Source organism: Orbicella franksi, chromosome 6, assembly GCF_964199315.1.
Source record: "Orbicella franksi chromosome 6, jaOrbFran1.1, whole genome shotgun sequence".
In the NCBI taxonomy this organism is placed as follows: Eukaryota; Metazoa; Cnidaria; class Anthozoa; order Scleractinia; family Merulinidae; genus Orbicella; species Orbicella franksi.
Genome location: NC_138150.1, coordinates 21,641,401 through 21,668,340, shown reverse-complemented (window position 1 = coordinate 21,668,340; position 26,940 = coordinate 21,641,401). Strand labels below are relative to the sequence as shown.

At 40.6% G+C, this 26,940-nt stretch overlaps 3 protein-coding genes across 5 annotated transcripts in view; 1 reads left to right on the top strand and 2 right to left on the bottom strand.

Annotated features, from left to right (window-relative positions):
- Window positions 1-43: 43 nt before the first annotated feature.
- On the bottom strand, window positions 44-26,940 carry LOC145491241 (uncharacterized). 2 transcript variants are annotated; one of them, XM_081470395.1, is made up of 2 exons: window positions 26,606-26,940; window positions 44-6,873 (listed from the first exon to the last, which is right to left on the bottom strand). In XM_081470395.1, exon 2 carries the CDS (start codon window positions 4,853-4,855, stop codon window positions 1,916-1,918), a length of 2,940 nt encoding a protein of 979 aa, XP_081326521.1. In that variant the 5' UTR covers window positions 4,856-6,873; window positions 26,606-26,940; the 3' UTR covers window positions 44-1,915. The 2 variants fall into 2 exon arrangements, with proteins under 2 accessions (XP_081326521.1, XP_081326520.1); XM_081470394.1 differs by lacking the exon at window positions 26,606-26,940 and adding an exon at window positions 10,629-10,926.
- On the top strand, window positions 16,641-26,331 carry LOC145491256 (ADP-ribosylhydrolase ARH1-like). 2 transcript variants are annotated; one of them, XM_081470414.1, is made up of 4 exons: window positions 16,641-16,918; window positions 19,200-19,515; window positions 21,168-21,396; window positions 24,628-26,331. In XM_081470414.1, exons 2-4 carry the CDS (start codon window positions 19,240-19,242, stop codon window positions 25,182-25,184), a joined length of 1,062 nt encoding a protein of 353 aa, XP_081326540.1. In that variant the 5' UTR covers window positions 16,641-16,918; window positions 19,200-19,239; the 3' UTR covers window positions 25,185-26,331. The 2 variants fall into 2 exon arrangements, with proteins under 2 accessions (XP_081326540.1, XP_081326539.1); XM_081470413.1 differs by lacking the exon at window positions 16,641-16,918 and adding an exon at window positions 18,406-19,088.
- The window catches only part of LOC145491262 (uncharacterized), a 49,487-nt gene continuing 47,748 nt past the window's right edge, over window positions 25,202-26,940 (bottom strand). The window contains exon 7 of the mRNA XM_081470428.1: window positions 25,202-25,220. The gene's annotated coding sequence lies outside the window, so the exon portion shown is untranslated. The remainder of the gene's footprint in view (window positions 25,221-26,940) is intronic.

The window sequence follows — 26,940 nt, the reverse complement described above, 5'->3', positions numbered from 1 at the left end:
GATCGCTAATGAAATATGATACCTTGTGAAGTAGGTCCTCATAAGTGGAAAAGGGATGACAATAGAAAAGGACTGCGGCACCTACAGGAGTTGAAACCGCGGCGTCGATGACTGACGATGTCGCCATGAGTCATGCACTGTTTCGTTGTTAAGGAAATGTTATGAAACAACATTCACTTGTTTGACAGTGCGTTTGCCTGGTTTGACAAGCAATATGAACAACGCTAAGCTCCAATCAGGTCAGGTCATCTCACAGATAACTTTTCGTGTTTGCATAAGAATACAGGGAAACACACAAGCGAGACAATTTTGGGCGCATTCTGCAAAACATGGACTAATCACGTTGACGAACTTCACGTATACCTAAATCTTTTGAGTAGTGTTTACAGCCACCGACAGGCATCTAAGGACCTTGTCCTAATGCGGACCTACTTCTTATTAATTTACGTAAGATCTTTGTACGTGCCGTGTAATGTAATAGTCGCTGTTCTCAGTTCAACATCGTAAAAAATGTTTTGCAAATTAATCAAAAACATATACCAACTACGTTTCTTAACCATCTGATGAAACTGCAGTATCATAAGAAGATCTAGAAAAATAGTGAGTAGTTGTAGCTTGTGCCCGAAATGCCCGCCCCATTATCTTTGTATGCATTGTTATGCATTGATATCAAACTTTACCCAAGAGGGGGTTTTTACAAATTTACACTACAATAGCTTGTAGTCAGCCGGCTGTAATTGCACAATATGTGACTTGATCAGATTGTCCCTGTTAATCGGGAAACGGACCTGTATTATGACTGGGAGGTGCTCGAGACATGACTTGAAATAGACCAATTTCGATATATTAAAATTCAGCCTAACACAATAGATCTCAGAACGAGGCTCTGGGGAATAAACCCCAAAACTCTGTATTTATTCCCCAGAGCCTCGTACTGAGGTCTATTGTCGAAATTGGTCTATTTGAATGATTTTGCGTGTAAACTGGAGTATGACGTTAACGTCCAAGCATGGGCTTACATTTAATTTGTTCTCGGGGCTATTCTGAATCTCGTTTCCGGAGCCCGCACGTTTTCGATCAGCAAGAGCCGAAGGATCACTGCCTCTGCCAACGAGACTGGGCTATTCTTGGAGGTATTTTTGGCACGCTCATCGATCATTCTTCGAAGAAAGCTGTGGGCCCTGAATAGAATCGTAGACATATACTTGGACGAGATTTGCGTCAAAAAATGTTGAAGATGCAAACAGATTCCTTGCTGAAAATGATGGGTTTCGTGACTGCAATGCTTTAAGCTTGTGTTTGCGGACCTAATCATCGGAAAGCGTTGTGTGCCCAGATTTAATTGGAAAGACTACTCAGTTACTCAGTGTTCAGATGACGAACAAGGGAAAATATAAACTCATCTGCAGAACTCCAACTTTTGGCCGTACGTAAGCAAAGTGTCGAAAAAAACGATTAAATTTCAATTCTGGTGACGTTTATTACTATTAAGGGAAGTGATCATGACAAGTGTACTCGGACAGGACCTACAATACCACGAGAGCTGCATATCTTGTTTACCAACTCCCTCCCAACGCTAACGAGAAACTAGGAAGGTCCTCCTATTAACACTTCCCTGAAGAGACCCGCAACTGACTCCCTGTACTAAAACGATAAGCTAGCTTATTTCGTCAATATTCCGCACCAAGATTTATGAAACGTCCACTCAAATTCGTATTTGGTCCTACCTACTAAGTGATATTGACTTCAACATGGGGTACCAAGTAGACGTAAAAGCAGTGAACAACGACGGCAACACCGTTGATCAAAACGAACGGCACTATTACTTTAATTTTGGTTTAGACACGCAGTGGTGCGACAAGAGTCGCCGAATAGGTCAATAATTAACAGTGTTTTGGGCAGTATGTCAAGCAAGTTACAAGATCATACAACAAGAGCGAGCCTTCAGACGATACTCTCCTTGATTTGCCGCATAGCGAGTTGATGAGCCCAGGTTGGTCATGGAATAGTAGTCGACGGACTCAGCAGGTCCATAATGAGAATGAAGTGTCTCCACTTGGTCTGAAACTCGTTTTAATCCTTCAACCGCAGACTTGTACATGTGGCTGGTTGGGTACACACCAGCATAGACATCTACAGCTTGCTGAAAATGGCTCTCTGCAACATCGTACCCACTGCAACGTTCGTGTACCAAGCCATGGTTGAGCATGCAGTCGCCCACTTTGCAGTGGTTACCTCCCAACACTTTGATCCTGATTTGCAGGGCACGATGGTGGAAGTCTTTGGACTTCTCCAATTCACCTAAGTCCATATAGAGTACACCAAGGTTGCTCAGTAATCCTGCTATCGCTGGATGTTCCCTGTCTAAAATCTTTTCTCGAATACGCAATGCAGTTTCGTAACAAATTCTGGTTTCTTGAAGTTGGCCAACAAACTTATACGCCAGCCCGAGGTTATTATAAGATTCGGAGATCATCATGTGATCTGGAAAGAAAAGTTTTTGTCTCATTTCCAGCGCCTGCTTGTGGTAGTGTATCGCTTTGTCAAAGAGACCGAGTTTGCCATACGTAATTCCAAGATTGGTCAAAGAATCCGCCATCTCTGGATGCACTTTGCCATAAATAATTTCTCTCTGGGCAAGAGATCTCTGGAAAACGTTTTCTGCAGTTTCCAAGTCATCCAGAACACTGTGGATAACTCCAAGGTTGCAAAGTGAAGCAGCGACATCGGCATGCTCGTTACCATAAAGCTCTTCTCTTATTTTTAGAGACTTGTGGAAGTAGTCTTTCGCCTCTTCAAATTGGCCAAGACTGTACAAAACATTTCCCAATTTGTTCAAGGAATCCGCAACTTCCGAAGTGAGGTTTTCTAGTTGAAGGCGTTCTAGAAGAGCCAGAGCATTCTGATGCTGTTCTTTAGCCTTCTCAAAATTCCCTAGCTCACGATAGGCAACGTCTAAATTGTTTCTAGTTGTGGCGATAAACCGGACAATGCCTTCATCTTCATCTTCGCTTTCATCATTACAAATCTGAAGGGCATATTCAAAATACGTTTTGGCGCCATAAAAGTAACTGTGTTTCCTGCAAACGTCGCCGAAACTGAGAAAAGCATTTCGCAGTAAACATTTGGTATCACTGGTTATGTCGAGTGCCGAGATGAACATTGTTTCCAAGTGACTGCTGAGCGATTTCAAATGAGGAGCCATCATCTGGGATAAGAAATGGAACTCCAAGTCAAACTGAAGCAGATCGTGTTCAGCAAACGTGGCAAACGTCTCAATGTACGACATCACTGAGATCATTGAGACCTTTTCTTTACCTTGTTTGTCAAGAAGGTAGCTCTTGAAGACATCATGTACGACCTGGTGCACCGTTATTAGAGGTCGTGAACTATCTTCTGAGGGAAGCTGCATTAGCAGAGAGCACCTGGAAATTTCAGCGGCGGTCATGTCCTCGTCGAGGTCTGGGTCCTGCTTGGTTACAAAACTGACAATCATGTCAAGGCCAACGGGTGCTGGAGCACACAAAGCTAGAAATTGAACCACGTGTTCAAATACGTGATTCTGGACCAGCTTCTGTAATGCCAGCGAGACAGCTGAGGTCATCGATAACGGGTAGCTCTTGCTCGTCCTTTCGTAGACCTTTTCTGTCAAATTCCGCTTCCCCATTTCCAGTTTCTTGAGGTAGCTCTTCCAGGTGAAACTGCTAGGAACTGGGCCTGTTGCACCTGCATCACGCAAATAACGAACATAGAGTGCTGCAGAAGCAATGGCCAAAGGCTGGTAATCTAAGGCCTTTAAAACTGAGTGTTCATCTTCCTCATCGTGGCATGAAAACAGGCAGATACTTCTCAGAAGACGCAAGGCGTCGTTGGCTTGCATTCCCTGACTCAGGGAAACATGTCGGCAAATGGGGTCAGCAAATGGTAGATTGGTACTGTCTTGTGTTGTAACAAGAACGTGCCCACAACCTCCCCAGGCTTCATCAGGGAAGTAACCTCGAATGCTTTTCAGGTCATCTGCATTGTCAAATATAAGCAACCAGGAAGAATAGTTTTGCACTTTGGCAGAAACAAGGGTTTTGAGGTGGGCAATTTTTTCATTAGGCTTCAACTTTGAGTCTGCACCAGTTATGGTGTTCAGTGAGTATTCTGTGATTCCCAGTTCACGGGCAAATTTCTTGTAAGAATCTAGCATCGACTCTTCACTTTCGGCATTCAAAGTCATCACAAATATACGACTGTCCTGATTACTGTCTTTCACGTTTTTATCATAACATTTTTTTCCAACTTCCCGAGCAATCAGACTTTTGCCACATCCTGGGTTGCCAGAGGCATAAATTGTCACAATTGAATCATCTTCCTGAACTTTGCTTTGGAGATCCACGAACTTCTGCATGATGTCTTCAACTTCCGTACTTCGTTCGGTAACCTCATGGGATGGCTTCGGTGGAAGCAACATAAAGGATTTGGGCTTAGCCTGGATCTCTTCCTCCAAGACACCAATTTGCTCTTGAATCTCTTGAATTTCCCCGGTTGGAAAGCTCCCTTGGTTACTTATTTTTTGGAGTCCTTTCGTGTCAAGATGAAGAGCCTTAAACGCATCTGAGACCAGCTGTACATTGGCCTGAAAATCAGATTCAGAAATCCTAGCTTGCGAAAGATGTGCAAAAACCCCATTGCGGAAACCCCTTAAATCGTCGACATTAGCTGCAACTGTAGGACACAACAAAGATCCAAGTGAGTCAGAAAAGAGAATTGCAAAAAAAAGACACGCACAATCCCACTCGCTGGTGTTTCCGTTTTGTATGATATTAAGAAATCTCTTGTTTTTGTTTCGGCTTCTTGGTGATTCCATGTCAAAAAAGTCCTGCCCATTTTTGGCAGTATCTTCCCATGGACCCACAATCCCAGACAAAAGACTTGGGACACGAAGCAAGTTCTCCCCTCCCCCCACTTTCAATGTTGATAATCAGGTGATTTTTCCCTTTTTTGTTGGAGAAAACGCGATATTTTCCAACATTGATTAGGGGGGAAGGGGGATACGTGATACAGCTCAAGTGTCCCAACTACTTTTGGCCGGGATTGTCTGAAAGAGATATGCGAGGAATTTTCCAATAAAGGTAACGCCAGCGATCGTCATGGCGTCACGATATTTTAGAATTTGATTTCGGCTTAATGACGGACACTTTGTTTCTGGAAATTGGACAGAACGTTTTTACCTTAATCTAGATTAAGGTTCGGTGCAGATATTCGTGCAATATAACCCGTAACTGCCTGTAGCAAAACGAAATTTGGGACTTGCTTCAAGCAAAATGGCATTTAAGGAAAGGTTAGAGCTCGTGTCTATTACTTAAGACATTTGCCAGGATTATCAATTCGCAAAGTAGCAGATCTTTGTGTTGTTTAACGGAATAGTGTTAAATAAATTGACTTAAACCCAATGAAATGCTTATCGGTGTAGAGTAATCATATATATCACCATTACACGCGACACGACAGCTTCCGGGTTCCATGTGTTTTATGAACGCGCACGAATAACCACAACGGTTAACCACAACGGTTAACCATTTGAAAGTCAGCGTTTTGCAACCTAACCTTCCCTGTTCTTCCCAATTGGCAGAAGGTTCAAAAATTTCTCACTTCACATTATTTAAAATGCAGGATGGAAGTAATTTGGTGGCAAAATAGTCGAGTTTGACACTTGAAATATGGTTAACCGTTTGCCGCAGATAATAAATTAACTACGTAACTACCCTTTTTATTTCAATTGAACGCTTAACCATATAAACCTTCTCGGAAAGCTCTCTGTTGCTAGTTCTTGATCCCAGACAATGTTAAATGGTTTTTCGTAATTCCTATAAAGCGGAAAAAGGTATAATTCGAATGACACGTAGCAGTTTGGAACCAAAAAGTGTTACCAGAATGGTTAACCGTAAGGGTTAATCGCGGCGGTTAACCCGGTGGCACTTCTGAAGCCGAAAACACACCTCGCTTTATACGCGTTCCGGTATTAGAGGGGAAAACGAAGAAAGACATGCATAATTTAACCGCGTTTAGGTAGCAGCAACGCTTTATTGCCGTCCACAGATTAACTCCGCGAAACGGCGAGGACAAGGCGAAAATATCCACTTGCCCGGCACCTGCTGTTTCAACCGAATTTGCATCATTTCTGTTTCGCGCCAATCAACCACCCCTCTAAAGACGTAGACAAGGTCGTATTTTTCAGTGCAGGAAATAGAAACATCCTTTTTAAACACAACATCTTGTGCAAAGTTGCATTTTACGGGCAAGCAAGTGGGCCGTTTGCCCCTCAAGAGGCAACAGAAGGTCATGCCACGGACTTACCAATCGCCTACCGTAGAAGGTCATTTAGAAAGATGACTTTACGTTTCTTAGTGCCCGACCAGGTAAAACTTGTCATTGTATGTTGTTTCTTTTTAGTAGCGCTCGTTAGCTGTACCCGCGAGACGTTACCACTCCCCTCTTCTCCAAGCTTTGTTAGAGCGAGTGGTGTGACATTCTTTAAATTCTTCTTTCAGACAATCCCAGACAAAAGACTTGGGACACGAAGCAAGTTCTCCCCACCCCCACTTTCAATGTTGATAATCAGGTGATTTTTCCCTTTTTTGTTGGAGAAAACACGATATTTTCCAACATTGATTAGGGGGGAAGGGGGATACGTGATACAGCTCAAGTGTCCCAACTACTTTTGGCCGGGATTGCAGCCTATATCCATGAATTCTGTCCCATTCTTCTTTGAACACTGACTGTAAGCCATCCCTGATGATGTCGGAAGTGATGTAACAGATACGGAAATAATTGAGCTCTTCCAATGTGAAAACCTTGTCTGACATGTTTAGCCTCTGCGGTTACCTGCAAGTGAAATTTGAGCAGCTAAACTTTGTTTGGAGAAACATCTAGCCTGAGTTTCAGGTTTTGCGAAGGAAGACCTGATGCCCAGGGTACCTAACAAGTCACATCGTTTGACTGGGAAGGAAAAGATCCTGAAACAATTTGGCAAATGATCTCCTGGACACATTTATCACCACACATAACAGTGACCCTCTCCTCCGCAAAGGTTCGAAACGTTCATTATAGAAAACCGCTGTGCGAGGTAAGTGCAGGCGCAAAGTCGAATGGATCGTGGACAATTTTGAGAAGCGCCACGCGTCAAGTAATTGAATATGTTGTGATCATGTCTTTTTTTGAGAGCGAATCAGATTTTTAGTCTTTGATTGACAGTTTTTCCTTTTTTGGAGTTAAACAAGCGGTGAGGATTTTTAGCAGTAGCCGTAGAAGGTTTAGTCGAGTCGAAAAGAAAACTGTGATGTAAAGTGAAGTTGATTAGAGGCCGTGAATTAAACCGTTGTTGGAACCGTATGTTTGTTTGCCATGGTTTATCTACGCTACAGATCGTAATCTTGCGCCTGCATTCATATCGTTCAGCGGATTCTCTCCACCCGAAAGAAAACTGCGGAGGAGAGAGCAACAATGAATGAAGGCACCATTCACCCTCTCTAAATAAAGTTGATTGATTGATTGATTGATTGATGGTTTGTACCGGTCATATTCAGTGGTGTGTACAATAAACACTCCCACCTCGCTACCTATAAGGCCATGCAGTTCAGCGACCTACACAGCTACCGTAAAATTTTGGTCATTAGTTCCTCCTCGCCCCTGCTTGTAAGCGAATCTAAGAAAAAAACCTCTCCCGGTTATTAGTCCTTAACGTTTTTTCTGTTTTCGTTAACATGCACACAAACAATTCTGACAGAAAACGTAGAGTGAGGAACAATCTATTTTTTACTGTCTCCATTCAAGAAATTGTTTTGTGTTTTACGGCTGGGTACACATAAATTTAAGTGAAATGTTAGGAAGTTTAAAGAGGGATTAAAAGAAGACAAAGGAGTTTGGAATACCACCAGACAGTTGATTGCCCCCAAAAGGGCACCCCGGGTTGGTGAGCAACTGTTTGATGTACGTCTACCAATTTCTAACTTCAAATTCTAATTTTAAAACAACATCAAATTTTCAAAATTTCTTATATCCATAAATTTTACTAATCCTTTGAGAAAAACTATTTATTCCCAAATATACCCAAAAATCACCAAAAAATTTACAAAACAGCCCAAAACGTAGCTACGTAAAATGAGCAGAGAGATTTTTCACTGCTTGAAATGTGAACGAGATATTTGCATTCAAACCATAACACCCAGCAAAAATGCGGCCTTCATGTTATTCCCCGCCTTACAAGTGTGCAACAGTTGTTAAATCAAAGGACCCCATTCAATGATCTCTGTTCTTCGCGTATTTGTTTCCTTACAGATAATGGAAAACTCCGGTGGAAAGCATCCCCAGTAGATACAGAGCCCTCCATATATGAGACCCAAAACCCCTTATGAGGCTTTTAGTCAATTGACTACTGGTGACTCTGTTCTGAGCACAGGGAGCCCAAGCTCCAGCTGTAAGCGATGATGACCTTCTTACGTAATAGTGATCATGGCAAAATTATATTCAAAACTTTGTATGGGAATATTTACGATCGGTGTTAGGGGAAGGAAATACTAGAAAACTCTTAATAATAAAAATGCCTTATCTTACTCCCACCCACAGTGTTTAGCTCGTTGTCTGTTCGCTTTTTCTGCTAATTTGAAGCGGTTTTCACGAGTCTAACATCGCTTCCGATAGTTCCTACTTCTAAATTAAAGGAAGCGATAACCCGCTATTAAAATCACCAGAAAAAGCGAACAGACGATAAGCAAAACACTGTGGAAGTAAGATAAGGCATTTTTATTAGACCTTTCTGGTATTCCTATTCGTAAATATTCCCTTACAAAGTCTTATAGTCATGACCGCTATTACGTGATCTCTTCGTAAATTACTACGATTATCAGTTGAGTAAGGTACGAGGGAAGTTTGGTTACGAAGTTTTGGCCTTAAAATTATGGTGTTGTCACGGGCAACTTACCTCGTTTCCATTGGTAACAATATCAACGGCCGTTAGTCGCCTGTCGCGTCGCCTACAATTTCGCGCGCTTTGCTGCCAATGACGTCAAAGGCCGACAAGTTACCAATGGATACGGAGCCAGTTGCTCGTGACAACAACAAGATTTTTACGTTAAAACCTGGTGACCAAACTTTCGTCCGCCTTACTCAACTGATAATCGTAGTACAATGTTTGGAGAGGAAGCCACATCAGCCTTAGCTCGTTTTCATCCGGGTCCTCTATACTGGTCGAACTGGAATTCGGAGATGTTGGTTTTTGTGAAGGGAGGAAAACCGGAGTACACATGCATAGCCTGCAAGCAGGCTCACCTTTGAGGAGGCACTTGTGCTAGTAAAAGTGGCATATTATGCTACTAGCATTGCCCGATTTATTTCTACATTACGCTCAAATTATGCTCGTTTTTGAAAATTATGCTACTTTTTCTTTAAGTATACTTTTCAAACAAACAAAAAAACACAAAACAGCTCCAAATTATATATTTACTGTCAAGAACGCATGAGATGCCCCCTGGTCTTGTATTTGCTTGTATTTGCTTTGCTTGAGCGGATTCTGGCCTATCGGGTGGCTGTTCTTCCTCTCGCATGTGTAAGTTGCTCGACGCCATTTTGTTGTCTGTGAATACGGAAACTGGGACCCACACAGTCTCACTTCCTGTGTACCCAGTCGTCTAGACGACGAATAACGCAGTACTGTGCTAATCTTCTCCCCAGTTTCCCCTCCCCCCAGACATTGCAAAATGAATTGAAAATAGACTGAACCATGGACAGAGCTTGAAAACAATCAACCTTTTACTCCAAGCAAGTAATGACTCTGGTAATGTTCCCTTCAAAAAATGTTTAAAATATGCTGATTATGCTAGCAGTGCTACTTTTACAAAAAGGGCAAAAATTATGCTCATTTTTCCAAATTATGCTGAAAATTATGCTAGCACAATCTATAGATCGTTTTCACCGTCACACAATTAAAAAATAAATAAATAAATCGAAAACCATTCAGTGAATAAAGTCAAGAAATTGTGATCTTATAGGAAATAGATAGAGAATACACTTCTCCAAGTTTTAGGTTTGTGTGTTTTCCCAGACTGCAGATATTTGTCGAAATGTTTCGCAGAAATTTACAGAGCCCAGTATGGAAACGTTATGTTGATGCACCTCTGTGGTGCACCAATATGGCGGCCGGAAAATAGTGTAATCATCAACAACTTACTTTGGCTATCTAGGCGACTGATTATCTGTACTGAACAAAAAAATTGACATAAGCACTTTTCCTAATGATCTAACTTCTAAAAAAGCTAAAAGCGAAAGAGGAACTACACGTAGTCTTTTGCCGCCTGTAGTCTGAGATGGTCGCCGTCTGACATTGCATCGATACACGTATGACGAAAGGACCGAGGATTTTCGCCTTGCTATATACAGCCCTGGTTAGGGTGATAGAAATGAAGAAATTCATGTCATGTTGAACTATCAGTTTATACGGAAAGATCCAAAACAATACGCAATACTAAAGTACGGTGAGATCACTTCGACTAACACATGCGGTATAACTACGTACTCTTGAAGTTGGATGGAGAAGGAAACGTGATCAACGTTGATACCTGATCTGACAGGTTATTTTAACTTACCATGAGAAGAAGGTGACTTGTTTTGACTCTTTAGAGAGGTCGTCTTTGAAATTCCAGCTAAGTTCAGACGGAAAGAATATTACATCCGCTCTCTTCCGTCATACTCCGATTTTGTCTGTGGATACCGATGTCACGTAATATCAACAATTTTTCACATAATTCAGTGAACAAAAAGACACTTCCATAGATCTATTTACCATCCCGAATGTACTAAATATGAGAAATTTCATAAAAATCTTTTACAAACTCATGAAAATATGGGATCATGAACTTGCCAAGTTTTACAAAGAAATGTACGCTTGCCTTCTGGCTCAAGTAAAGTTTGTTTATTGATCTTAAAATTAGCTCCCTTCGTCACACAAATTTACTGGGATTGCGTGACGAACAAGAGACTGGATCGAGTTCGGTTTAGAAACTTTTCCTCGGTCCAGTCTTCATTATAATTGACGTGCTCTGGGACATGACCAAAGTACTACTGACGGAAGAAGGAAGGTTTTCTTCGAGAGTTAGGTCATGCAAGGTTTGAACTCGTCTACAGGTAAGGGAAAATTTTGTCAAGTGATAGGAGAAAACAAACGTGTAGTTTCAATTTCGCTAGTCTTGCACTGAAGAGAGAAACAGAAAGTATTCTTTCCTGAAAACAAAGTTGCTGACGCTGGTAAAAGGAGATTTTCCGAGCAGATCTCTTAGAAGTGTGCAGCTTTCAGAAAGCATATACCGATACCAGAATGTTGCATTCGAGGAATAGCAAAAAGCGTGCAAAATGTTTGTGCAACAGTACATTAAGGTGTTACGTAGAGGTTTCAAGAGTGAGTGAAAATGAAAGGTGAACAATAATGAAATGCACTGTCTGAAATGAGGATAAGAAGCTCCACTGAAAAGGAAATCTGTTGGGTTTGCAATTTCAGGGTGTCTTCCAGTGAGAGAATTCCCTTGGGAATATGTATATGATATAAATTTCATTATAGGGCAGAAGCAATGACCAAGCCTTAGTTTCCAGAGTGTTCTTCATGGATTCAGCCAGGATGTTGCCTATCTTTTTTGGATCACGTGCACTTAAGTCATCAGTAGTCGAGTGACAATCGATACTTTCGATTGATACCCTTGATCAATACTCAGCCAACACTCCATCGACACCTTGGTTGATACTCCATTGACGCTCCATTGACATCTCGGTCAACAGTCGGTCAACAGTCCATTAATTTTCGATCAATGCATATGAGTCAGGTGGCACTCGACCGACTATCAGTGGACTGTTGATCAACAGTTGATTGAGTGTCGACTGAGTATCAATTGGGATGCTGATTGAGTACCGATCAAGATGTCAATCAAGTATTGAACAAAATGTTGATCAATGGTATCGATTGAGGGTATCGATTGAGGGTATCGATCAACACTCAACTGCAAATGCCTTTAGCACAAATGATCCTCTTTGTTATACCTCTATCAGTGTTAAGCCTGAAGGAGGTGGGGACCCTGGTCATCTGTGTTGCATGTGACTTGTCAGAAGAATTTTTGCTTAAAATCCCCACCGTAGGGCCTGGAACATGGATAAAGTCAGATCAAATATATCCCCACCTAGCGTAGCGCCGTAGCGTGTTGCCCTGCAGGTATTTGTTCATTTCAAGAGAGGCATAATTTCTTGCTGTCAATATATGGAAAATATTAGAAATCCGATGCTTGATTGTCCAAGGAAAAGTGACACTATAAATTAAAAATCCACACAATCTGTCACAACTTACCATCCTTATGCAAAACAATTTCTGTGGATATCTAACAGTTCTTTGCCATCACTGTATTACAGTGTAGTTCAATTAGACACTGTATGGACGTCAACTGTACAAAACGTATTTTGAGCCCTAGATATATACATTACAGAGTGCAATGTCAAAGTGGAAAATGCACTTTTCAACTGGAAACTGAGAATGTTTTGTCGCTCTGAGAACTGTTCCCAGCCTTGGCCAATAAGGGAGCGTGAAATCACATTCATTCGTAAACGAGAAACAGTTCTCAGTATCCACCAATGAGAACGGGTGAATTTTTCATTGAAAACAAAATGTCTGGTAAGCATCTGTCATGAATCACCGATAAGTAATTACTCTCGAACGTTTGTTTGTCATCATCCATTAACCACACATGAATGAGTTTACACAATGGTCTTTTATCAATAGTAGCCGAGTTGAATTTTTGCGAATATCGACTCTCTACAAGAATGGTGTTTACGTGGTTCTTTAACTAAGCTTAACAACAAAAAAGAAAATGTACTGGGGATATTAAATTGAAAATTTTCTAGTTAAGCCGCACAAGGTCCACATAATTGCGTTGCGGACGATACAACGTGAAATTCTGCTTTTCCATTTTTCTTTTCTAACAAGCATATTAAGGAAGACGGCAACTTACCATCAGTGCGTCGATCCGTCGTCCAAATGCAAATTTCATTAACTTTTTCCTGGGTCCATAAATCTTGAAAGCGAGTAATCGTTTTCCCTGAAATTCGCGCCAAAATTTTCTCACACTTGTTTAGCCACTGTTTCATTACGATCTCTTTGAGTATTCCTCGGTAGCTTGGAGGATACCTTGTCACTTCTGATAATTTACCGTTTGGTGCAATCATTTTGATTCGTTCTTCGGCGCAACTCCAAGCTCCTTTCTCTGAAATCTATCCTTAGCGCGCGCCAACCCGCCACGCCGGACGATATTACCGCTTTATCTGAGCATATCATACATTGAATGTAAGTTATATTATTTAAGTTAACAATTAATTCAGTGTTGATCGATAATCTCTATTTTTCGTAGGTTAAACAGACTCGAGGACCCCGAGCCGGGACTGCTTCCGGTGGAAAAGAAAACCTTCCTGTGGACCCGCCACCAAGAAAGAAGAAAAAAAACAAAAACCTAATTTAAACAAAAGCCTTTATATTCTTGGTTTTCAGCTGCGTGCACGTTACGCAAGAGAAGAAATAAAACCATAAACTATTCAATAGATAAACTGAAGAAATATAGATACTGTAGAAAAATAATTAATGCCAAAGTCTCAGGGTTGTGCGATGTTACGTAATCGAGTTATTCGGCAAAATGTATTCACGCCATGTTAGTGTTCCTCTGAGGGGCACCAACATGCCGGCCGGAAACGAGTGAAACATCTGCAATTTACTTTAGCTATCTCAAAGGCTTTCTTCTCTAGGTCGAGCTTGCAAACATTCACATGGAAGCTTCTCTTGTCATGTTGGCTTTTCAGATCTCAAAAACACACGGTGACTCAATGTTTTCATGTACATGATATGATTGGAAGTAGCCATCTTTATGTCACGCACTGTGAAAAACTGCTGTATTTTCAAAACAAAGCACGCTACCGAGCTGAAAACATGCAAGCAGCTACATTTGTAAAACGTCTTTCTCGTGATGGAGATATAAATACAAAAGTCTGTTTACATTTGAATTTTAGTTTGTTTTTAATGACGGCACGTGAAAACCGAGAATACTTGAAAGTGGTTGAAAAGTCGAGCGGAGTTTCTGCAAAATGTTTGTAAAAGTCAGCATCTCTGAAAAAGTCTTACAGTCTCTCCACTTAACTTGCTTACTAGCCTGAATAAAACGAACAGTGGCAAATCATATTACTAGATATGATTTTCTATAGAAACGCAAATGGTCGACTCGGAATTGCATCCTGCTTTCATGCTATATCGCGTGCACAATTTTGCGGAAGTTTGCCTAACGTCACATTAAAGGCGTATATGAAGGGAAAGGCGCAGAGAAAGAGCAAAACAAGACCTAATGTGTCATTCGACAAATTTCACTTTAATTGTGCCGCTTGTAATGCTGCTTTCGCTTTCCATGAAAATATTTCTTGATTGGCCAAGACCTAGAACACTTCTCGGATATTAGAGATAAGGAGCGTTTCACATTCAAATTGTTGACTGCATTAAATGCCCTTTTCATCTCTGCCAAATTTTGTGGAGCGTTCCAGTGGAGTAAGAGCATAATTTCTGTTTACAGGGACACTGGGAAACTGAAATAAGGTGACAAGAGGACGAAAATTTTTATTTAGTAACACATTTGAGCCCACTCGTGATCGCTAAGTCCATTGTTAGAGTGAGTGTGAGATGAAGCAACCCTGACAAGAAAATCGGCCGCTTCAGTATTTCAATAAATGCTGGTTTCAAATTTGCTAAACGCAATACAATAGATGAGAACTTACACGATTTCCATGATTTAGCCAGTATACGCCGCCGAGGTAGGAGGCTCTCTGGCTAGACTGAGTGCACAAAGCCACATTCATTTCAAGGGGTGGGAAGCTAGTGGCTGAATTCGAGAACAGTTCTCGGACAAACAAATCGCCTATTGGCTGAAACCGAGAACAGTTATGGGAATGTTTAAACAAGAAAGCTCTGCGGCACGAAAAAATCGTTCAGCGACAATGCAATGCTGAATCACTCTTAGAATGCGCGAAAGAAACCTGCCATAACTCGAACCTTCCGCTAACTCGAAGTAGCCTCGAAGTAGTCTATTCTTCCTGCAGGTCATATTTTCTATAATTTTACTCGAACTCCTTCTCCAAGGTGTAATGAGTAAAAACATACTCATTTCTCATTTGAGAAACTTTTAGTACATTGTGACGCTTGTAGTGCTGTTTTAGCTTTCATAACAAAGGTGCCGATTAGCCAAGATCAAGAATAAACAAAGGCAATTGAGCCGGAACCTGTCAAAATTATTCCATCGTCTGTTCTTACGCCAAGTGGCTGAATTTGCGAACAGTTCTCGGCTAAAGAAAACGCCAGTTGGCTGAAAGCGAGAACAGCTACAGGAATGTTAAACAAGAAAGCTCTGCGGCGCGAAAATCGTTCAGCGGCAATTCAATGCTGAGTCACCCGGTGTAGAGTGTGAAAGAATTAATAAAAACCCGAATTCAAAGGCTTTTCACAAGCAAGAAATTGTCGGCCAAGTTCATTTCACTCGTTGTGCCAATGATCCATTAAAAGGGTTGGCGAATGCTACTTCCAAAATCTTGGGTCTCGCAAACTTTTCATCCGATCTCGAAATCTCGACAGCCTTTGCGAAGAGTCTTGAAGTCTCGTTTATATTGCATTTATTTCGATGTAGAAGTCTTGCGTGTTTTGGTCTCGGTCTCGGATTTTCAAACAGGGATCTCGGCGGTTATCGGATTTTACCATTCGTCACAACTAACTAAATTACTCCTTTTCTTTAATGTAGAGGTACACTGACATTAGCCTATTGGCTAAGACTGAGAACAGTTCTCACAAGTTAACAATAAGTCCCTTTTCTACGATCGGAAAACACTTCTCGGGGGTGAGGCGCAAGTTATGTCATGGTTTTCTGACGCTAAGTGGCTGAATTTGCGAACAGTTCTCGGATAAACAAAACGCCAATTGGCTGAAAGCGAGAACAATTCTGGGAATGTTTGAACAGAAAGCTATGCAGCACACGAAATCGTTCAGCGAAACTTCAATGCTGAGCCATCCTTGCTGAGCGCGATAAAATACGTTAGGTGGATAATTCCCGCTAAGATGCGAAATTTTATTATTCGGTTTGCCGTAAATATATTATTTTATGGAGGGCCACTGAGACAGAACAACAAAGACAACAGATTTTCAAGTTACAGTCTTCCCACAAATGGAATGAACGGAGATGAGTGACATGACGAGCAAGGTCTGCACGTCAAACAACACGCAAATACTCGTGATTTCGTAACATGACATCTCGAAAGCAATAGTCGTGTTTCGTCCTTTCGTGGCTTTGAGAAAAAATTAATTATTGCTTTCTATGCGTAAGATTTCAGCAGAATATTTATTTGCTTTGTAGTCCGAAGAATTACTGATCATCCGTGTATAAAGCTGTTTCAAGCGAATATACAAGCAATACAAACCATGTCGATTGGTAGAAAACGAGAACTGTTCTCAATTCTAAAAATAACTTGACCTAAATCGCCCGCCGGTGACCATTCAATGTATGATATGCTCAGATAAAGCGGTAATATCGTCCTGCGTGGCGGGTTGGCGCGCGCTAAGGATAGATTTCAGAGAAAGGAGCTTGGAGTTGCGCCGAAGAACGAATCAAAATGATTGCACCAAACGGTAAATTATCAGAAGTGACAAGGTATCCTCCAAGCTACCGAGGAATACTCAAAGAGATCGTAATGAAACAGTGGCTAAACAAGTGTGAGAAAATTTTGGCGCGAATTTCAGGGAAAACGATTACTCGCTTTCAAGATTTATGGACCCAGGAAAAAGTTAATGAAATTTGCATTTGGACGACGGATCGACGCACTGATGGTAAGTTGCCGTCTTCCTTAATATGCTTGTTAGAAAAGAAAAATGGAAAAGCAGAATTTCACGTTGTATCGTCCGCAACGCAATTATGTGGACCTTGTGCGGCTTAACTAGAAAATTTTCAATTTAATATCCCCAGTACATTTTCTTTTTTGTTGTTAAGCTTAGTTAAAGAACCACGTAAACACCATTCTTGTAGAGAGTCGATATTCGCAAAAATTCAACTCGGCTACTATTGATAAAAGACCATTGTGTAAACTCATTCATGTGTGGTTAATAGATGATGACAAACAAACGTTCGAGAGTAATTACTTATCGGTGATTCATGACAGATGCTTACCAGACATTTTGTTTTCAATGAAAAATTCACCCGTTCTCATTGGTGGATACTGAGAGCTGTTTCTCGTTTACGAATGAATGTGATTTCACGCTCCCTTATTGGCCAAGGCTGGGAACAGTTCTCAGAGCGACAAAACATTCTCAGTTTCCAGTTGAAAAGTGCATTTTCCACTTTGACATTGCACTCTGTCGGGCGGGCGGGCGCCCCACTCAGTCTCACTGCTGTCAAATATTGGTAAACACCACGTAAACACCATTCTTGTAGAGAGTCGATATTCGCAAAAATTCAACTCGGCTACTATTGATAAAAGACCATTGTGTAAACTCATTCATGTGTGGTTAACGGATGATGACAAACAAACGTTCGAGAGTAATTACTTATCGGTGATTCATGACAGATGCTTACCAGACATTTTGTTTTCAATGAAAAATTCACCCGTTCTCATTGGTGGATACTGAGAACTGTTTCTCGTTTACGAATGAATGTGATTTCACGCTCCCTTATTGGCCAAGGCTGGGAACAGTTCTCAGAGCGACAAAACATTCTCAGTTTCCAGTTGAAAAATGCATTTTCCACTTTGACATTGCACTCTGTCGGGCGGGCGGGCGCCCCACTCAGTCTCACTGCTGTCTAATATTGGTAAACACCACGTAAACACCATTCTTGTAGAGAGTCGATATTCGCAAAAATTCAACTCGGCTACTATTGATAAAAGACCATTGTGTAAACTCATTCATGTGTGGTTAATGGATGATGACAAACAAACGTTCGAGAGTAATTACTTATCGGTGATTCATGACAGATGCTTACCAGACATTTTGTTTTCAATGAAAAATTCACCCGTTCTCATTGGTGGATACTGAGAACTGTTTCTCGTTTACGAATGAATGTGATTTCACGCTCCCTTATTGGCCAAGGCTGGGAACAGTTCTCAGAGCGACAAAACATTCTCAGTTTCCAGTTGAAAAATGCATTTTCCACTTTGACATTGCACTCTGTCGGGCGGGCGGGCGCCCCACTCAGTCTCACTGCTGTCTAATATTGGTAAACACCACGTAAACACCATTCTTGTAGAGAGTCGATATTCGCAAAAATTCAACTCGGCTACTATTGATAAAAGACCATTGAGTAAACTCATTCATGTGTGGTTAATGGATGATGACAAACAAACGTTCGAGAGTAATTACTTATCGGTGATTCATGACAGATGCTTACCAGACATTTTGTTTTCAATGAAAAATTCACCCGTTCTCATTGGTGGATACTGAGAACTGTTTCTCGTTTACGAATGAATGTGATTTCACGCTCCCTTATTGGCCAAGGCTGGGAACAGTTCTCAGAGCGACAAAACATTCTCAGTTTCCAGTTGAAAAATGCATTTTCCACTTTGACATTGCACTCTGTCGGGCGGGCGGGCGCCCCACTCAGTCTCACTGCTGTCTAATATTGGTAAACACCACGTAAACACCATTCTTGTAGAGAGTCGATATTCGCAAAAATTCAACTCGGCTACTATTGATAAAAGACCATTGTGTAAACTCATTCATGTGTGGTTAATGGATGATGACAAACAAACGTTCGAGAGTAATTACTTATCGGTGATTCATGACAGATGCTTACCAGACATTTTGTTTTCGATGAAAAATTCACCCGTTCTCATTGGTGGATACTGAGAACTGTTTCTCGTTGACGAATGAATGTGATTTCACGCTCCCTTATTGGCCAAGGCTGGGAACAGTTCTCAGAGCGACAAAACATTCTCAGTTTCCAGTTGAAAAGTGCATTTTCCACTTTGACATTGCAGGAGTGAGGGACTCACTACTACTAATATTGGTAAATATGTGCTGCATAGGTTGAACTGGATAGTACTGCACCTAACTTAATAAATAGTTGCACACCAGAGGAGAAAAGTAATAAATAATTATTTTGCTTCCTTTCCCTCAGCTTAAAAAGACTCATCAATCATTAACAGCCACTATTCAAAATGTCTACACTTGATCAGTTCAAAGCATCCATGGTCCTCAGTGCAGTGGGGGATGCATTGGGCTACAAGAATGGCGAGTGGGAATTCTGTCACTCTGGAGAGGATATTCACCGAGAGCTACAGAGCCTTGGCGGACTTGAAAACATTGACATTAAAGGCTGGGTTGTGAGTGATGATACTGTCTTGCACCTTGCCACTGCAGAGGCTCTTGTGTCGTCATGGATAACACGTCAAGAGCTGTTTCTTGAGATTGCTTCAAAATACCAGGAAAGTATGGTAAGACGGCTATGTTAACTATGTTACGTTTATTTGAAATGTTTGTTTTCTTTGTTTCAGTGGCATGCCTGAAAACTAGCCAAGCTTAGTGCTTGTATAGCTAAGTGCATGACAACTATAAATGAGATTTACATTTACATTTACATTTTACATTACATCATTTAACTTTTGGTACACTAACAGCCATTTGCTTGTTGACGCATGGTGACCATATGGTTAGCATGCTGCACTCTGGACCTAGTGGTCCAGATGTGAGCGCCAGACAGGGTCACTGAATGGTGTTTTTGGGCAAGATGCTACCGGTATACTTTAACAGTGCCATTCTCCACCCAGGTCTATAAATGAGTTCAAGGGAATTTAATGTTGGAGGCACCCCTGCAATGGAAAGGCATCCCATCCAGGAGGGAGGAGAAGTAGAAATACTCCTATTCTCTTAATGCTATGGAAACTGAGATAAGCTCTGGTTGTTAGGACCACTTGACCCCACACAGCAGGGTTGGACACTTAATTCTGAGAACACTCCCCATTTGGGCGAGTGACCCTTAAAATGCACTCGCCAGGACCAGTTTTCGCTTGCCCAAAAGTTTACCCCCCCTCCCCACTCATCTCTCCAACCATTTTACTAATCTTTTATTTTTACTATTTTTACCATCAACTCGACTCCGACAACATTCTATGTGACCAAAGTTTGTTTGTTCTCAACACACCACTTGCTAATCATTCCTTTCTCCTCATCATACTTAAACCACGTCTGGCCAACTTGCTATTTATAGAAAACTTCCTGGTCCTTTGTCTTCTTGTATTCCCTCATATCAGGGGCAGCTTTCAGGGCTTTTTCGTTCTTTTTTCTCATCGTCAACTTTAGAAATATATTTCCACATATTGGCCATGATCAGCTTACTCCATTTTTAAACTTATAGAGAGAACACGCATTAATCAGAATGCTGGGAAAGTACGGGAAAACAATTCACTTGCAACATTATCGAACACGTGGCAGACTGAAGATTATTACTTCAATGGAAAATTCTATTTAAAGACCTTAAACCCCAAGAAAACACAATGGAGGCACTTCTTTTATTGATGAATCTTCATGAGATCCCTGTAGTTTGCGAGTAAACATGTCTGTTCTTCTCAGGAGCGCTCCTTGGGTGCCATGTTTACCTGATCACCAATGGCTTGATAGTGACCAACAGTACCGCTTTGTACAAGTACATGCGTTACGTAATTAGCACTAAGAGAAAGCCGTATTTGTCTATTTTCGAGGCCCAATGTTGCCTTTCAGTGCCTATTTATTAGACAGTTCGGAATATAAAGTTTTATAAAATAGAAATGGTAAGTTATGTTCTGAGATTTTCTCAGCAAAATCGTACTTTCCAAATGGGTGAGTGGTCCATGATTCGCACTCACCCGACACTTTAGACACTTGCCTGGGTGAGCAGGCAACTGCTAATGTCCAACCCTGCACAGACTTTACTTTACTTTTTTATTAGAGGGATTTTGTGTTCATACTTTATTGATTTGAACACTCTTTCTTGTCTGGAATTTTTCCTCAGCCTTTAACTCCCATATGTGTCTTGATCAAGAATAATAATTAATTTGAAAAAATGTTTCTTAATGATTGTTTAATTTTTTTAAAAATACTTTAATTGTAGTCCGACATGGCAGGACGAGCACCAGGGATCACAACATCATCAAGTTGTGCGCATCTGAGACCGGAACGACCCCAAGGATTTGTGGTGCCATTTAATCCCGGAGGGGTTGGGTGTGGTGCAGCCATGCGTTCCATGTGTATTGGTCTTTTGTACCACTCACCGGAGAAGCTTGAAGATCTGATTGCTGTCAGTGTAGAAAGTGGCCGAATGACACACAATCATCCAACTGGTATGACCATTACTCACAAGTGCTTTACTTTATTCATTTCATTTGCTCACAGTCAAATTGTTAGCATGATAATGGATTACATGATTTAGGAAGTACTGCTTTCTTTGTGCTCTCTCACGTTGCTCAGCCAAATAGAGACTATTTCTGTTATGAGTAAAGACACAAATAATCCATCCGTCTGTGGAGGGAACTGCTAGCAATTGCATTTATTTACAAAAAAACAGTGAAATAGAGATAAGCAGTCAAAAAATCCTAACGGTTTCAAGCCAAAGGTTAACAACAAAAATATAGTAACTTAAAGTAAAATAGCCTTTGTTTAAACTGTTCATCTTCAAATGTGATTTTCACAAGGAGCGGCTTATCAAGGGATACATTATCCCAGTGGGAATCAATAAAAAAGAAATGCTTAAATAATGTTTCTACTTGAGCTAGCAAGAATTCATATCAACTATGCAAGAAAACAATGATAGTATCACTTCCTTAAAGCTGATCACCTCCACAGCACTGTAAGGAGTGACATTGATGACTCTTGGATGGGAAATTTTAGGGCATAATTAACAATTAGACCCATAGCCCACAAGGGCTACAGGTCAATAGCCCATTCGGCTTCGCCTCATGGGCTATTGACCCGTGGCCCTTGATGGCGAAGGGTCTAATTGTTTTAGTATCACCCAACTAGTCGGACAGAAAAGGTAATAATAAAGTTAGCAAATGCAAGTTGAAGAAATATTTATTTGGGAATAAAATGAAAGAAAGCGTCACGCTCAATGGTGCCAATTTCGTTACTCGATGACTATTACTAATAGTCCTCTAGTAGCATAGCCAATCAAAATGCAGGATTTGCATTAGTCCACTAGTTGGGTGATACTAATATGAGATATCCAAGCATGCCAATGTTTTGTTTTTTGTTTGTTTTGTTTTTGTTTTTTTAAATTTTTTATTGATTTTTTTAATTTTAGATTAATTTATAAACACAATATACATAGGAAAAACTAAAAACATAAAAAGAGGAAAATAATTTTACAGTACAATACTTACTTACAGAACAATATGATAGTTAGTTACATCCTTTAGTTTACATAGCTAAAACAATATAGTTTGTAAATGTCCAGTTTTTTTGTTTGTTTTAAAGTTTCGAACAAAAAGGCAGCTCTACTAATGCTGCACTTCCTACATATGAACAATGTGGTAAGCATTATATTACTGACCAAAAAAAAAAAACATAGACACTATTTACATCGTTTGCTTAGTTACTGGTAACAAAACAAAGAAACCACCTCATCAATGCATGTTAAATGATATGCTGAAAGGATTCTTGGAAAGCAGTCATAGACTTGTTTTTAAATCCTATTTCTTTCCATATATTTAATTTTCTTTTAGAAGTATGAGAAAACTGTCGAAAGAGAGCTTTTCATTTTGTAGGCAGCTGCATTATATAGAAAATTTTGCAATTAGAAGCACATAGTTCAAAGAGTATCTGTGTTCCGTTGTGGTGAAAACACCCTATAAAATCATACTATTTGATAATGTTAGCTGCTTTTTTGTTATATTTTTTCACCAGTTTTGAAGAGTTTTCCAAAAGGCTATAATGGAAGAGCAGCGTAAGAACATATGATCTAGGGAGTGTGTATCAGCTAAGCATTGAGGACATACATGGTGTGTCAGACGTTTTGGCTCTAAAAAGAGACATTTTAGTTGTGAGAATGTTGTGTATAATCTTATATTGAAACATTGTTATTTTAATGTCATATGTGATCTGGAAAGGTTATTCATACACGTTTTGGACTGTTTCAGGAGTGAGACCATGTTTTAAGAATTTAGTTGCGGCAGAAGGTGGTATGAAGAATTTCTTCAACAGCAAGTTGTACACATATTTGGTGGAAATGGTTTCTTCTTTTTCTTCATTTTCTGAGGATCACAAAGGAAGATTTTCAGATGCTAACCTCCAAGAAGTTGATATAGAATTAATAAGACCAAAGTAGAGGGTGAAGGGCCTTTTGAGCTTAAACTCATAACAAAAGTTTTTAAAGGACAGGAATTTACCATCCTCCTCGAAGGAGATCCTAGATTTGTATTATATTTTTGTCAAGCCAACTTTTGTAGAATACAGGTTTACTGTTAATTAAAATTTTTCGATTATTCCAAATTACCTCTTCATAAGTGAGGGGAGTCTCACTTCTAATAGAAACAACGGCAAATGACTAAAGATTCCATAAGAAGCGTGCCAATGTTGCTGATATGGGTGGTTAATAAGTGTATCAGTTTTTTTTTTTGGACCTTCATTTTTCCCCTTTGCAGTCCTTAGAATAGAAAGAATTAAATCTTGAAGCTATCTTCCAAGCTAAAAGTACTTCTTAGTGGCTTAAGTTTTATTTTTTGTAACAATTATGTGGGTCATTAGGTTTACAGGAAAGAGCATTGTACTTACTTTATTTAGGTCGTTTTCCCACGGTGGAAGAAAGGGCTGGCGAGAGAGCATTGTGTGATCACCCAAGTGATGCTGTACGATGCACTATAAATGATAGCCTAATCTAACAACTCAATTAAAGGGTCTTTGCTAATTTGTTTGTGTGTAGCTAGCCAAACTAAGGGCAGAAAGATATCTGTCCTTAGATCAGTCACTTACTAAGGTGTTATCTAATAAGGTAAACTGTTTGTCAATACAATTACAAGTAAACAAACCTGTCAAAAGTCATATTAAATTTTGAATATTGAGAGGTGTGGTGGCGTAACGGCTAGCGCGCTGGACCCAGGATTGATCAGTCTGGGTGTGATTCCTGGCTGGGGTAATTATGTTGTTCTTGGTCAAGACACTCTACTCTCACAGTGCTTCTCTCCACCCAGGTGTATAAATGGGTACTGGAAAATCCTGTGATGGGCTAGCATCCCATCTATGAGGGAGTAGAAATACTCTTAGTAGCTTAATGCTCTAGAAAAACTAGGACACTTAAGGCCAACACAGACTTTAAAAATGCCATCGCTATTCTCAGGGTTTATCATTCTCACCCATTGACATCAGTAAGGATCTGTTGTCAATATGTTATCTTGAGATAAGTTATCTCGTAAATCCACAAATCATGCAGGCATTCATGATCAGTGTCATGGTTACTTGTGCAAAAAGGTTTCATTTGAATTGGATACGAGCTAGGATGTAAAAAATTAGATTGTATCTGATAGGACATCTCAGGTTATACAAGACACCTCAACATGTTGTTGCTTTGTTTGTACCAGGCTACCTCGGTTCCTTGGCGTCTGCCCTATTCACATCATTTGCTGTCCAAGGAAAACCCGTGAGGGAGTGGGGTGCAGCACTCTTGTCCACCCTCCCCAAAGCCATGGATTACATCAAAGAGGTTGATCGTGATGTCAAGGAGAATGAACAGCATTGGCCTTACTTCACTGAGGCCTGGACGAGCTATCTCTCTTTCCGTGGAATTCTTCAAGGTACCAGTGACCCAGTATTTCCTGAACCTTTCCCTATTGGGGAACGCGACGTGTTCTACAAATCACTGAGTTTGAACGGGTGGGGTGGGGCCAGTGGTCATGATGCACCAATGATCGCTTACGACGCCCTCCTAGGTGCAGGGGCATCCTGGGAAGAGCTTTGTAGTCGAGCCATGTTTCATGGCGGTGACAGTGACAGCACAGGAGTGATAGCAGCAGCTTGGTGGGGAGCCATGTATGGCATGGATGAGGTTCCTGTGAGTAATTACAACAATTTGGAGTACAGAGAAAGGATCGAAATAGCAGCTGCTACACTGTTTGCCAAGGCTCAAGAGGTCGCCTAGATCACCGCCAAAGCTTTGTAATTTTTCTCGATTTCTCTGCAAACAAAAAAAAGCGAAAGAGAAAATTAATGGCAATGCACGGACTCGAACCTATATGTCAAGGAGATTACCCCTGCAAGAACCCTTGTTAACCCTAGTTTTATCACCTATAAATGTAATAAAAACCATAAATGTAATACCAACCATAAATGTAATAAGAATTGACCATAAATGTAACACTGACCATAAATGTAACAACTTTTAACCACAAATGTAATAAATTCACCAACCATAAATGTAATAAAATTTGACCATAAATGTAATAAGCTGAACAACCATAAATGCGATACGGCTTAATCATAAGTGTAATAAACTACCTATTTACCCCTGAGCTCAAGTGGCCACAAGCCCTGCCATTCTCTTATTTCGTCCAGGGAGGACAAGGGCCCTAAAATCAAATTGGTGGACTCATTGCTCCAGCAGCGTTTTGGCCCAGAGGCCAAAACCCGAAAAGGCATCATTTCATTAAGTTTATCGAAAGCACTAGGTTTCCTAGAGACGCCTTTCTTGTCTCAATGGATGTTACTAGCCTTTACACGAACATCCCACAGGAGGAAGGCATTGCTTTAGTATGCAGACATACGCGGAATTCCATGACTAAAACCCTTCTATAGCAACGCATTTTGTAAGAGAAATGCTCAGCCTCATTCTTAAAGAGATCTTTCCAGTTCAATGGATGCTATCTTGAGGCAAAACACAAATAAACCACTTGAGTGGAAACGGTTTATCAACGACATCTTCTGTTTGTGGGATCACAAGCAAAGAAGATATAAAAATTTTTAATTAAGAAGGCTAATGCTCACCACGCTACAATCAAATTTACTACTGAAGTATTGCAAATAGAAACTACCTTCCTGGACACAAAAGTCTGTAAGGGAAAGAGATTCGAGAAAGAGAGAATCCTCGATGTGCGTACACATTTTAAACCTACTCTTGAAACCTTTCAGTACACTCACTTCAAAAGCGGTCACCCAGCAGGCGTTAAAGAAGGTTTAGCTAAAGGTGAAGCCTTCAGGCTTCTTAGAATAAACTCTTCAAAGGTTATATTTGAAGAGAACAGTAGAAGAGAATAGTAGCCGTAAACAAACACGTTTTCGGGGAAACCAAATTCACCTACCTTCGCGTCACCTCGACGTGCTCACAGAAAAACTCGGCAGGACGAAACAAAACTCGGCAGAACGAAAGACAAGGAATCAAGCTACCTTTGGAAACAATTGCTTTTTATTCAGATTCATTTGTGTCGCGAAAAGTAAACGCTGAACAAAAAGTGGCCGACAACTGGGCCCGGCCGACAACTGGGCCCCACACTGTACTCTTGAAGTTGGATGAGAAGGCAACGTGATCAACGTTGATACTTGATCTGACAGGTTATTTTAACTTACCATGAGAAGAAGATGACTTGTTTTGACTCTTTAGAGAGGTCGTCTTTGAAATTCCAGCTAAGTTCAGACGGAAAGAATATTACATCCGCTCTCTTTCGTCATACTCCGATTTTGTCTGTGGATACCGATGTCACGTAATATCAACAATTTTTCACATAATTCAGTGAACAAAAAGACACTTCCATAGATCTATTTACCATCCCGAATGTAGTAAATATGAGAAATTCCATAAGAATCTTTTACAAACTCATGAAATATGGGATCATGAACTTGCCAATTTTTACAAACAAATGTACGCTTGCCCTCTGGCTCAAGTTCGTTTATTGATCCTAAAA